This window comes from Mustela erminea, chromosome 9 (genome assembly GCF_009829155.1).
Source record: "Mustela erminea isolate mMusErm1 chromosome 9, mMusErm1.Pri, whole genome shotgun sequence".
NCBI lineage: Eukaryota > Metazoa > Chordata > Mammalia > Carnivora > Mustelidae > Mustela > Mustela erminea.
The window spans coordinates 11,653,602-11,667,334 of NC_045622.1; the positions used below are offsets into that span (position 1 = coordinate 11,653,602).

Genomic DNA, 13,733 nt, shown 5'->3' on the forward strand with positions numbered 1-13,733 from the left:
CGGGAGGATGGAACCAGAGTTCTCCTTCAAAGAGTGCACAGCTGAGAAAGAGGACAGCGTCGTAAAGTATTTCCAAACATTCATTTCCCACTAGAATCTCTTTCTGGAGAAAGATGCTCCTGTGGACCTCAGGCATTTGGGGGTGTGAGGAAGATGGATTAATGAGTATGGTGACGTCACCCCAGGGCAGTGTCCAACCTGTGGAACTGGAATTCACATTTCGTGGCATAGCCTGGCGCCTCACTAGTTTGGAGGAAATGTTCCTGTTTGATGGCCTCCTTCCTCCCCATGAGGGAAACAGTAGCATGTTGGATTATGGGAAGATCAGCAATTCAATGACCTTCAAACTCCCATCCTGGGAGCGCTGTGGCCAAGCTGCCACAAGACCCGAGGCAAGCTTCTGTCTACTGCCTTGTGTTCAACAGAATTTTAAAATCAGGAACTCTACACGTTTTAAATTTTGTGACCCCAAACTTTCCCACAGCCTACAGGATCATCTCAGTGGGAAACTGATCCCAGATTTCGGACAGTGTTGGACAATGGCACCGAAATCATCTGAGGCAATGGCCTTCTTCGAAGGAGAAAAAGCTTGAGTTGATGCCAGAAGAGATCTTTCCAGGTCATTCAGCACGTGATTCTGCCCCTGATGGGCTCCAGAGAGGCTAGCTTTCCCCTCCTCATTCCCTGGACGCACACACTGAATTGAAAGGGGTCTAAGAGGGAAAGGATTCCCGAGAAGACCCCAGAACAGATGAAGCGTGGCGTTCACGGCGGAGGGAAAACTCTTAAACTAGTCTCTGTTTCCTGCAGAGGTCCGAAGACCCGCACATTCAAATTCTGACTCTGCCTCTTGAATAAATCATTCAACCTGGGTTTTTCCGCTCAGGAAAATGCTCCCAGGGCTGGCTCCCTCGCCCTGTCCCAGTGGCCTTCTGTGGGGAGCTTTTGCCCTAAACTGGCTTCTGTCTCTTCCTGGTCCCAGTCACTCGTGCCCACTCTACCCGCTTTAATTTTTTCTACAACATTTGTCCCTGTCCGCCATTATCTCGTTGTCGTGAGCCTGGCTTCCCCACTAGAAAGTAGCTATGAGTGCGGGGGCCAGCGGTGTGATCGCCACAGCGCTCTTGGTCGGTGTTGTTCACGCTGCATGCCTGGTGCCCAGCCCAGGGTCTAGCACATACAGGAGCTCCAACAGCGGTGCCCAGCGAAGAGCAAATGAGATAATCTGTGAAAGACTTTTCTAAGCTGAAAAGAACTGTATACAAGCTAAATACCACTACACTTGATTTACAAGCCATACTTAGAACTTGTCTACACAGCCCAGCTGGTTTTTCTTTATCATCGTTATTGCGAGTCAGTGGGGGCAAGGAGGACTGCCCCCCCACCCTCAATGTTCCGTCTATTGAGTTTTTCCACACACATTTCCAGCAAGTTCAGCCGACTCTGAGGACCTTCACAAGGACCAGATGGTCACAGAGCCCGCCCCCCACCCCAGAGCTGACCATCGGGATCCAAAGGGCTTGATGTGCTTCTATTATCCACATTTAGACTGTATTGTGAACCCCTGTCTCCTTCAGAAATCATTCAGGGGACGCCAGCTGGCCCACCCAGAGTCTTCTATCATGCCTGGCACGGATTATCAGAGCCATTTAGGGTTTGCCCTCTGCCCACACTCTTCTACAGATTGTGAGGGAGATGTGGGATTTTTCTAGATCGCTTTCTCATTTGTAGAGCAAGAGTTGAAAACATGTTTGGGGGAAGCATGACAGCTCTGGAATTTCTCGTCAGTGCCTCCGCTTCAGAAGCACAAGACTGATGGACTGCTCTGATAGTGCCCGAGGGCCATTCTCTGGCACAATGTGTATTTACCAAGGCACTCCGCTGAAGAGTCCCCAAAGACCTTTCCATTGCTGAAAGGAGGGAGGCAGTGCAGACATTTTTAAAAAAGTTTTAAAACAAAATCGAAGGATAAATATGCTTAAAGCTATTCTATTCCACACGGGTGGCAATAACCACCAGCTGTCACCAGGAAGCAGCAGATGTAATTGATAAAACAATTCAAAACTCTTATGGGCCCATCGTCAATAACGTTAACACCCAAAAAAGTAAATGAAAGGGTTCAAAGTAGGACTGGAAGAGCTCTCCAGGTCTGCCAATTATTAAATCACCGAACTACACACAAGCATAATTTTTTTAATGCAGATTAAAGAGGAGGATCAGCTGGGCAACTTGCTCTGCTGGGTGAGGACGGAGTGCCATATGTTGCTTATGAAACTGTCATTAGCTCAGGTAGCAGCGGTGAATGGGGGGAGTGGGCAGAAGAGAGACCTTCGCTATTTCTAAGGAAATGCAGGATATAGCATCTATCCGTAATAAGGAAAGGCTGAAATTTCCACCCAGATGGAAAAGGGAATGGATGGTAATATTATTCATTACCACAGTTTAGCATGAAATGCGCAACACCTACTCTAATTTATTGATGGACTGCTTAAGACGGGTGTTAACCTGTTTGTCTTGTATTATAATTGAATTCAGTCTCTAGGCTACAGAAATTTGAGAAGTTCATCCTTTCTCAATCAATATGCTCCCCTTCAGTGACCCATTTCAAGACAGCTTCATAAAAAATAATGTATTTTGTTTTAATAAATTTAAACACTATGACAGCTGCTCAATTTTTATTGGTTGTTTTTTTTTTTTTCCTCCCCCTTCGGATGTCTCTTTGCTGCTGAGGGAAGCCAAGCTCACAATCAATAGTAATTGATTAATCAGCATCCCCTTTGAACAAAGGTGCTAATCAGTTTTTGATTAGTTCATCAAACCAGATGCAAAGGCAGCCCGAGCCCGGCCTGATAGATCATCAGTGTTCTACATGACTTATGGCTCCCAAGCAACCCAGGACTGCAGCGTTCCCGGAGGGGGTGGGGGTGGGGGAACGACATAATTATTCATTTAACCGAATTATTAGGAGCACAAACAGTTGTTGGTTTACTGCTCCTGACTCGGGCGTGATGGATAGAACTGCAGCAAGACCGCATCTGACTTGGTGCAGGACTGAGAGACCCGGAGTGGTTCCTTAACTGATGATGCTTGCGGAACGGGTGGATGGCTGATGTGGTCCCGCTTTCCTAACGAGGAGAAAAATTCCCTTTGCCCATCTTGGTGACACTCAGGTGACGATGCCGCCAAGAGGGGTCAGGCCCGTGAGGACTCAGTCCTTTCTTGGGATCCTTGAGAAGTTCCCCTTGCCAGGGCCGTGGGGTCGGTCACCTGTGCTCTTTAGGGTCAGGACACGACCCGAGAGCAGACTGCTTACAGATAGCATTACATTCCAGGCAAGGAGCAGGACTTACCTCTTCTTTTAAGCGGGGTAATGTTTTTTGCAATTTCTCTAAATACCCCACCCATATGGGCAAAAATGAAACCCTCCCTTGATGGGCTGGCTGTCTCTCTAATCTTCCAGTTATTTATCTGAATTCACTAGGATTTGGAACTTATTCATCCAACAAGTATCAATCGAGTGCCTGCTACACGGCAGGCATGCGGCAGTGAACAAACCCAACACGGCCTCTTGGAGCTTCCACTCGGTGGGAAAATCTGACAGCTAAGCTCAAGCTGGGACATGCTACGTCGAAAAATAAAGGCACCCGCCCTGTTTTCTAGGTTTGATGGAAGCTCCTGAGAGGCGAAAACTCTGCACTTGGAAAGACTAGGTGGCTCTGATTTTCTCGCTGGGTGAAACCCGCAGTCAGGGACCATCACCTCGCAATTAACTATTCAAGGGAGCGGAAGTGAAGTCTCTTCAACAAGGGGCAATATGGACCCCTTCCTTCCAAAGGCTTGAGTCAGCATCTGTAGCCCTCTGCCTTGGTGCCTCCATCACCGTGATGAGGAGGAAGGGGGCTTCCTTACTGATTTATTAGGAATTAACCGATCGAAATGCTGAAGGGGCTGTAGCTGGTTCGCAGGGAAGCCCCAGAACATCACGGTAGCTCATGTAACTGTTTAGCTCTGACCATTTTGAATCTCCTCCTGCACCCCCCCCCCCCACCCCTTTTAGGATATGCTTCTTATTCTGGATTAGTAACACCTAAATCCTGGAATCAAGCATGAAACCTACTTTTGCAAGAGCTCAGTATGCTGTGAAAAAGGTCTGAGGTGGATAATTAGTTTACATCATGGTGTGTGACAAAACAATGGCCCCCCCTTCCTCCCTGCCCCCTCCCCTCCCCCCTGCCTCTAAGATCGTTATGACGTGGCTTTTCCAGTCTATTCTACAGAAGTAGATGGTCAATAGGAATTTTTTTTCTTTTTAAAAGGAAGATCTTCTCTCATAATCCAACATCTTTAAACTGCTTGGAATGCAAAACATTTCTCTCGAACCGTTATACAGCCAGAGCATAGAAAGTATTTTACGCCACGGAAAACAGTGGCTTTCGTACAATCCAACAATGAGCTGCCCTCCCTTGCACAGACCCCCTCAGTCCCCGTCGGAAATATACATGCCACTAGCACCGGAAAAAGAAGGGGGCGAGGAGGAAGAGAGTGTTAATAAAAATTTGTTTTCCTTTTATCTCAAAATCCACAATTGCTAATTAACTGCCCGGGAAACCAAATGGCCATTTTGTAGAAGTGGACAGAGCACGCACAGGTTGGACACCGCAGTGCCTTACCTAATGACTAGCCCTTACCTGAGAGGTCCTCACTGTCCAGTTCTTCTGCGGAATTGGGCAACTGAGTAAGGCCTTACAAGTAAAAACAAATCGTTTTTCTTTTCATTCCTCAAGGGACATAAACAAAACACTTCAGAACTGAGGATGAATTTCTTAAAAAAAAAAAAACATGAGCCAAATCTCTTGCTATCTCTCTCTTTTTTGGATAGCTTGAATGCATTAATCCATAAGTACATTTCTCCAATCATTTCATTTTGTTATTGATACACAATCAAGGCAGAAAGATTCCTCAGTCTCCACTTTCAAAGCACATGAAACATGAAGGTGAATGTTTAAAATCACTCATTCATAACAGCATGCAAAAAGAAAAAAAAAAATAAAGCCTGATTGTTAACCGTCAATGCTCTGACATGGCCCTTGAATACAAATACAGTTAGAGGTTACATACTGCTGTATGTAAGTTTTATTTCACATTTTCCCGTAAATTGAAATCCTTTGCCAATACTGACAAATACATTTCATTATCAATTTATGACGATCTTGGATCACTTATTTCAAAATGGTACAGCATCTGCTAACTACAGATTGCAGGTTATGTCTTCATCAGAAAATCTGATTCGCAAAATGACTTTTTAAAAAGGAGAATTTAAAAAAAAAATCAGTGGTATGCCTGAAAAATGAAACCCTCAAAGCTGAGAAAGCAGTTAGGCCAGGAGCTAATCTGGGGCTGGGGGGGTGGGCGGGGGAGGGCTTGCATGGTCCACACCGAGCCACCAGCAACGTTGGCCAGCTGGGCCAGCTCTCAGCTAGCTCTGATCTGAATCAAAGGAGTGGAGTGGGAGGTAGATAAACAACAGGAGGCTTGGCTAGGGGTGGGATTCCATTTCCTCATGCTTTACTTGCTCCTTTGAGGAAGATCATGAGCCACCAAGATATGAGACAATCTAAGGAGGCCTCCATTCATTGTTCCTTGACGTTCTGCTCAGAGTCCAGTCTGATGGCTCTGGGTCTGCTTCTCTAATGGGATTTGTCACTCTGGAAGAATATTTGTGGGCCTATGAAACCGCAAGGACGTTGGGGAGAGGGGCGGGTCTTTAGTTTTCATCCTTCCCTTCTCTATAGCCAAGCACGGAGTATAGTCTCAGCAAGCATTTGCTGAATGAATGATGTGGGAGTAATGCTCAGTGAACTACCAACCAGAGCATGAAACGAATGCTCTGGAAACAAGCAATGTCAAACTGATCGCACTGGTTTAAAAAACAAAAAACAAAAAACAAAAAACCCAAAGTAACAGAAATAATCATGTAGAAATGGTCAATAAAAACTTGGGTTTTGTAAGTCGTTTTATAAAGAAGCCAAGTGAATATTGATAGCCAGGCTGGTGGTGTGAAAGGAAGCCATCGTGTCAGCTCTTGGAGGAAGAATTTCCATTGTGAACCGTGGGTGCCAATATTCAAGGGCAGGTGCCAATTAGAAATGGGAGGGTTTGAGTCTACGGATCTTCCCAAACTATAGATTTAGGCAACAAAAGGAAAAGTAATGAGTAAGGCACTCAATTATAGAGGCAACTGAGGAGGGATGCTATCCGTCTGTCTTGAAATCTGATTGGCCGAAAGTGTTCCTATTTCTAATTAGCTTTATCCATTGTATAAAGACTGATGAATACAATTATTTGAATAATTGTTATAAATGGGCAACATAAAGTACTTCTCTGTAGTTAATTATGAATTTGCAGTTCTCAGAAGGCTAATCCCTCACTTCTACGTGGCCCAATGAATATCAAGGCTTTCTACCTACGTGCTTGGCACCCACTGAACCATATTAAACAAGGATGTTTCAAGTAGGCGGCTTTACTGCTGAATGCCTGCTTCCGTGGGGAGGGCATGAGAAAGCTAATTTTAGAAAATAAAGACAAATACGTTCATGAGATATCACGGATATGCAAAGTTTCCCATTAAAAAGCAACGGACAGTTGATACACACCTCATTAAAGATGAAACTGTCATTTTTAATGGCATAAATTTTAAAATACACCAAATCACCTGGAATCTACTGCTCAGATTACATCGGAAAGTGGGAAGTCGTTTCGATTAGTGGCGTTAAATTTGTTTTTGCGCTACTGTTGTATTTTATGAGTCTACAGTGCTCGGCCATGGTTGGATAATTTTTGAATAAGTGTAATTGGAAGAGTGTACTGAGGCACTGAGGGTAGAAGGGAGGACAAGCAAAATTTACCTCCTAGAATTGCTTTGACTGAGGTAGTTCTCTTTCATGTTCAAACTCATACACCTCTTATTTTCTCAAAGAAACAAAGATGCACTTTATCAGGCAGACGGTGTTTTCCAAAAGGAAACTTCACCATTTAACGATACATGGGAAATCCCTTCTTGGTTTTTCTCTTTAAACTTCCATATCATCTGTTGAAGACCCTTCTTGTCACTTCTAATTAAAATGTATCCAATAAACTTCTTTAAACTTGGTTAAACAAGTGAAAAGTTTAACTATTGGCCCATGTGGGACTTTTTTTTTTTTTGAGCAATTAATTCTGAGCATGATAATTTCATGCATGCACGGTAGACGTGCGTTGCACTTGTTCCTGGTCTAGGATGGGCTGCACATCCCCTGGGCCTCCTCAGTGCCTCTGAGGTTGTCACCTCTCCTTTCCAACAGACGTCGCTGGCTTCTAAAAGTGGTGTGAGGTAGCAATCTTAAACCAGGCTAAGGAAAACCTCAAACATTAGAAACAGCAAGAAATCCTAGAGATAGTTAAATAAAGTCAAGGTCAAGCAAAATTTCAATGTTTGTGGGTTTGGTTCATTAGGGTTTCTTTCTTTCTTTCTTTCTTTCTTTTTTTCAGAAAATGTCATAAAAGAACGATTAAAGAAAACCTCAAAGGAAACAAAAATGTAGCCCCCTGGCTCCAGTACCATTCCCAGTAGGAAAAAGTAGGCGATGGTCTCTTTCTTACCTAAGCGGCATACATCTGATCACTTGGCCATATTATGGAAACTGTTACTTCCATCACCAGCCATAAGAGTTCAGACGCCCCCGGTAGTTTTAATCTAAAAGCTCAGTCATCCTGTTCTTCCTGCTTTGTCAGCTTTTGTGGAGAGTTTGTCCCTTCTTCCCATGAGCAGAAATTTGGTTCACGCCGTTAAACAGTAGCACATTGTTTCCAAACGGCATATCAAGGCTGAAACACAATCTTCAGGTCCTGCAGCCATTCGTAAACCTCTTTAGCTTTGTTCTTGAGTAGAACACACAATGTCTGCAGAGTCCCTCGACTGAATGACAGCCTTTGAATGCCACTGTTGTGTACTCATACAGAGAGATGTGCAGAGAGGTTCATACACAGATGGCGGACATAGCGGTTGTAATAATGCGCACTGCTGGCTATTTGCCTTTTGGATGGGCTGCAGAAGGAGCCCGCAATTGAACAGAAAGTTAAGATAGGAATTTCATGTGCTTTTAGGATTCTAGTAAGGCTTGCACTACTTATAAAATTTTAGAAGTCGGGGAAAGGGAGCTTTGGGGGGCGGGGGTGGGGTGGAGGGTGGCGACCTGAGGGCAGTGGACTAGGGTGTGAGAGTGTATCTAGCACAGGCCAAAGATTTTGCCACTGAAACTGAAAGTAAAAAGTAGTTTCAGGGGGTTCCCAGTTTGAGTCTTACCAGAGTTATATACTGAATTAAAGACTACTGAAAAACTCATTTGGGATATGTAAATTCATGAGCTCATCAGCCTCTGATAGATCAAGAGGTGGAAAGCAAAAGGATAGGTAGCCTGGAAAATCATAAAATGGGAAGAGGAGAGGGGAGAGGGAGTGGGGGGGAGGGAGGGAGAAGCTCCGACCCAGAGGAAGCCAGCTGACTGCAGTGCAGCAAAAGCACAAGCACTATTCCAGACCATGGGCATGCGGTCACCCCAAACCTCAAACAGGGGAGGTGGGTGGGGGAAGGGAGAGGGTACACACAGGGCTGAGAAAGAACAAGGCACAAGACACAGAGAAGCGCCCACATTTGAACAAACAAAAACTATCACGCGTACCCACACGTCAATAATCATAGGAAGGACGACACCATCCGTGCTTTATTAAGTCACTCATGCATTTCCGCCATTAGTTTCAGACCACGTAGGACCAGGATTTGGCAGAGCGTTTTTTGCATTGCTCGACATGCACGCATGACACAGGATTCTTCCTGACCAGGCCTTAAGGATGAGCTCCAAAAACACAAGTGCTCAAGATCCTTATTCAAAGAGAATCCCTTCGGTCACCCTAGTCTAAAAGATCCCCTTCTTACACTCGCTTTTACGTCTACCATCAATTAGATCCTGAAAAACACATTGTGACTGATTGTTGTTTGTTTTCTTTTTGGAGAAAATCCATTTGATTTTGAGTCATGCCCATGCACTTCTAACCTTCCAAGACATGCTTGTTCCAATCAGATATTGGTAAGAACAAATGACCAACATACGTCAACAACTCGTATACGTCTTACGTACTCTAGCAACACAAGCTTGAATAAAGTATTTTAATGAGTCTTCAAAGGGAAAGCTTTTTTTTACAAATTATTTTTTTCATTTTTATAGAAAAAAGGAGAACTATAGAAGGAACTCCAGAATGAATCCTTTTAAGACCAATAAAGTGGTCATGACAGGCTGACCTAATACGTCTTGTCATTTGAGTTGCCAAGTCCTCCAACCGTGCCATTTTTCTAGGCCCAGATCTCTCTCATGAACATCTCAAGGTTATTCTCAAGTGGATGTCAGTCAAAAGGTTGCTGCACTGAAGAAGCTGGGGTTTAGTCATAATTCACTTGAAGACAATCTGGTTCCAGATAGGGTCCCTGCTTTAAAGTTTCCACCATACCATATCACCTTTTTTACCCTGACGACTGACCTGAAGACCATTTCCCCTCCATCAAGGAAGATTCTAGATACTCCTTTGGCTTTCATTAAAGCTGTTTGCTGGGGGCGGTAGGACCTCTTTGTGAGGACACTATGAGGGTATCAGACAAGTTAGGAGAATGTGTTTATATGTATATTACATAGGGGACCATCCTGGGTTATCACTTCTGTCCTCCTGCTGGTAAGGAATAGCATGTGTGGATGTGTGGGAGGGGGGAGGAGAGAACTCTTTTTCTTCCTCCCCAACATTCTTGGCTGCCAGCCAGTGAACAACATCCTGGTGGTGTATCGCTGTCCCTGAAATAATAAGGCAGTGGTTGCTTCTCTGTTCTCTGCCCCAGGAATGCTAGAAAGCCTGATTCCAAGTGTCTCTTCGTTACACCACAAAAGAGAGATCACCGTCACTTTCTCTTTCCAGGAAGAAAGATCTGACCAAAAACCGTGTCCTAGACCACGATGGGGCCCTAGGTTAACTTCTCATTTCTCAGATCAGGGAACATATTTCCTACTTGGAATACCTCAGCCAACTCTAAGACTTACATCCATCAGAGTCACGTAAGTACATGGATTTTATCGAAGGGACCTAGCAAATAGAACTCTGGAGTCTTAGGAGATAAATGATCAATATTTCTTCAAAGATCTCACAGAATTCAAGAATCTTATGGTTACATTTGACCCTGGAGTCAATTATAGGAAGCTCAGAACTTAAAGCATCTTAAAAAGAATAGAACAAAATCTCTTGAACGGCATTAAAATAGCCTTAAAGCTCTGCGACTAATCGATAAAAGTCAGGAAGTGCTCAATTAATGATGAAACCTACAAATAACTAAGCTTAATGGAGTGCAGTGCCTGAGCTGTAGCAAGCACTATGGGGCATTACCTTAGAAAGTGGAGGTTTTATACCTAATTGATTTCTCATGATTGCCAGTGTATTTGGCCCTTTACCTTTTCCTTCTGTGCCCAGTGACAGGAAAGGGCCAGGTGGAGGCGCAAGGGGTGTGGGGATGAAAATAATGCTTCACACCCAAGTTCATTTTGCTCTCTTGGAATTCCTCATCAGAAAGTCCAAATGGGGACTGGTGGCAGGGGGCCAAGCATCACGGCCTGACCTTCGGGGACAGCTCACATAGGATGGGTTTCACTTAGAGATTTCCAACTGCCAAGTCCTCAAATGTAGGTCTGTTTTAAGGAAGTCAGTCTGTGCTAGGAAGAAATGTTTTGCTATAAGGCTTGGCTGATCACCCCGTTGCTTAAATGGTGGAGTCCAACCCTGTACAATGTGCTAAGTGATTTCAATAGGCCTTTTACCAAAAAATCCCCTTGAACTCAACACCCCTTCTCCAAGCACAGTATCACTAAGGTTAGAGTTAGGGAATGAAGTCATATACAGATGAAACATGATTCTAATTTCCCGACTGGAGAGACACAGAAAAGTTAATGGGCCTCTTCCAACCTAGTCAATCAGAGAGGAAATAGAAAAGGATGTCCCGATGGCTGTTTTGTTTTTTTCTTTTTTAGTCACTTTTTGTTTACAACCTTAACCAACTTTGTAGTATTTTGCCTACGAGATACCCACACACAAATGATCTTTTCAGTCCCACTTAATGCTGTTAAAATTTACATCTGGTGTCCCTCCTGGCTTGGAGAGGCTTCCTGCCCAGTGCTAGCTAGCATAAGCCTGCATGCACACATGGAGATTAAGAGTGAACTGGCTCGGGTTTGCAGAGGGAGCTATGATGGGGAACATAATTAAGAGAAGAGTGATGCCCTCCCCCGCCACCACCTCGTGAATTTAAACAGGACTACCCTTCTGCCCTTACCTGTCCTTCACGGCCTCAACTACTGAGTGTCTCTTCCAAATGTACCTGGGACTCTAGCCTATAAACGAAGAAAGCAACTGGGCCTTTAATCCAAAGGCCATGATTTTTAGGTCAATATTCATTTTTGAAATCCCTCGTGTTTTGGGGTCTGGTGGCACTCTATCCATAAGGGCCACCTGTGGCCGGGTCTCCCGCACCCTGGCCTGACTGTCACTGGCCTCCCTCCAGACGGCAACCATGGGCTCCTGAACTCACAACAGAAATGACAAGACTCGACATCCTTCCAAGCCTTCAAAATTTCAGTCTATGTATGAGATCAGTCTACTCGAAATACGATTTCCCTTGAAGACTGCATTTCTCTTTTTCCCAGGCTTGCCTTGCCTCTCAGCAGCGCTGAGAAAGTAGATAAACAGTAATGTGATACCAACCGTGAACTGCGGGCTCTGTCGTCGCTGCCGTGTCTACAGACGGGAACAGAGGATTGGAGGAAGGGAGGAAACAGGAGGAACGGCATGCAAAAAAAGGGAAAATGGAAAAAAATGGAACAGATAATATATGAGCAAGCTTTCAAAGAACATCGCGTGACAAGCAATAATAAATGAAAAGCAAAAAGCATTTGAAGTGAGTTGCACTGTTTTAAGACATGCCTTCAGCTCAAAGCTGCGAGCCAGTGAGGAAAACAGTCAATTCTGTGGTTCTGGGGGTCTTGCCAGGACACATCTACTTGCTAGTCCATAGTCGGGGGAACATGCAAAGTGAGGGGAAACACCAGCGCAGACTCGGTGGCTCTGAACACATAAAGGCTCAGGACTGGGGCGGAAAAGCTCAGTCGGCAGGCTGGCGGAGCAAGGGATTCATACATTCAAACATTGCCTTTGTCTGAAGCCAGCCCACGCAGGCGCCCGGGCTTTGTGACTGCCCATTAGGCATCAGTGAAACAATCACACTTTGAGGATCCTCTACGGCTTACGCTCAGATGCCTGTACATGAACACGTGAGCTCAAGTTTTCCATCCCGCGTTATTATTTTGGCAGCGTTCAGCTGGAAAGTTCCACGGACTGGGAGGCCATGGGAATGAACATATTAACAGTTTCCCGATAAAATTTCTGTTCACAATCCCCCACCCCTACCCCCAACCCCCTCTCCTGGCCACCAGGAATCCTTTTTTCACTTTGCAGCACTCTCTGGGTTACAAACTAAGAGCAGAAGACCACCATGGACACACCCGAGTCCGCACAACTGGCCAAACACCACTTCCGATCATGTGGCTTTCCACAAATGACAGTATCCAGCCATCCCTTGGCTTCCAGGGCAGCACCATGTTTGCTGTGGGGAGCTGCAGGGAGCCCCCCGCCTTTGTGGCCACCTTCGCGTTGCCAGATGCACTTGCTGTGGAAGAAACCGTGGTCTCTTTCTTCCTCCATTTCCGATGCTGTCCAAGTTTCCTCCTCCTTCTGCTGTGCTTCGAACCAGGCGTGCTGTTCTGGCTCCTCTTCACAGGGAATGGCTCAAGGGGCTCAAGAAATTTTCTGTTTATTTTTGGCTAGAGGGAAAGTGGGATAAATATCTAACAAAATGCACGATGACATTCTTTTTCCAGTTGTCTTTTTTTTTTTTTTAAACACCACTCCTGTGGCCAACTTCATTCCAAAGTTAACCCATCTGGCCATGCTTTCGTGTTCGAGTCTACACCTCTCCAGTATGTTTCTTTCCACTATCCCCATCTGGCCAGGGAGGGCTGGTGACATGAACTCGTCATCTCTGGCTGGGCTGGCATTCTTGGTTGAAACTGCAAGTAGTTACCTGTTCCCCTACCACCCACCCTTAACACAGCTATTTAAGCTGGTAATTATTTTCATGAGTTCTAGAGACTCCAAAAGACTCTTCCGGACTCGACACAGGCAATGTTTAAATGCAATGGAATGCCACACTTTTTCCTTTATTTTTTTCCTGGTCAAACGAGCCTGGTGCTTCTGATGTGCAAATCAGGACACATGAATTCACACCGGTGTTCCCCCTCAGTTGGCATGCTTTCCTCAGGACCCTATAACCATCAAAACAATCGCAGCCCTTCTAAGGAGCCAAGATTAACCAGCAGTCTGAGAAGCCACTGCAGCTTTAACATAACTTATAGCTGAGTTTCTGAAGGATTGATGAAGGAAAGAAAAACATAAAATACACTGCATAAGAACACAATACTTACTTACAAGTCAAGTCTGTATGCATAAAATAGCAGTAAAAAACAATACCAAAAATTGTACAGTTGAAACATCACTACACGGGATTGTCATGACACAGCTGACACATCTCCTTACTTGAAACATCCAAGCCAAGT

General features: G+C 44.9%; 1 protein-coding gene across 13 annotated transcripts in view; it reads right to left on the reverse strand.

Annotated features, from left to right (window-relative positions):
- The window catches only part of CADM1 (cell adhesion molecule 1), a 326,555-nt gene that overhangs the window by 11,810 nt on the left and 301,012 nt on the right, over positions 1–13,733 (reverse strand). For 5 of the 13 annotated variants that reach the window (XM_032359970.1, XM_032359964.1, XM_032359972.1 and 2 more), the window contains 2 exons: positions 11,827–11,859; positions 4,689–4,742 (listed from right to left, as the gene is read on the reverse strand). The exons of 4 other annotated variants lie outside the window; for them this stretch is intronic. In XM_032359970.1, the coding sequence (XP_032215861.1) occupies positions 4,689–4,742; positions 11,827–11,859 (87 nt within the window). The remainder of the gene's footprint in view (positions 1–4,688; positions 4,743–11,826; positions 11,860–13,733) is intronic. 4 more of the 13 variants (XM_032359975.1, XM_032359966.1, XM_032359974.1 and 1 more) reach the window with 1 other exon arrangement.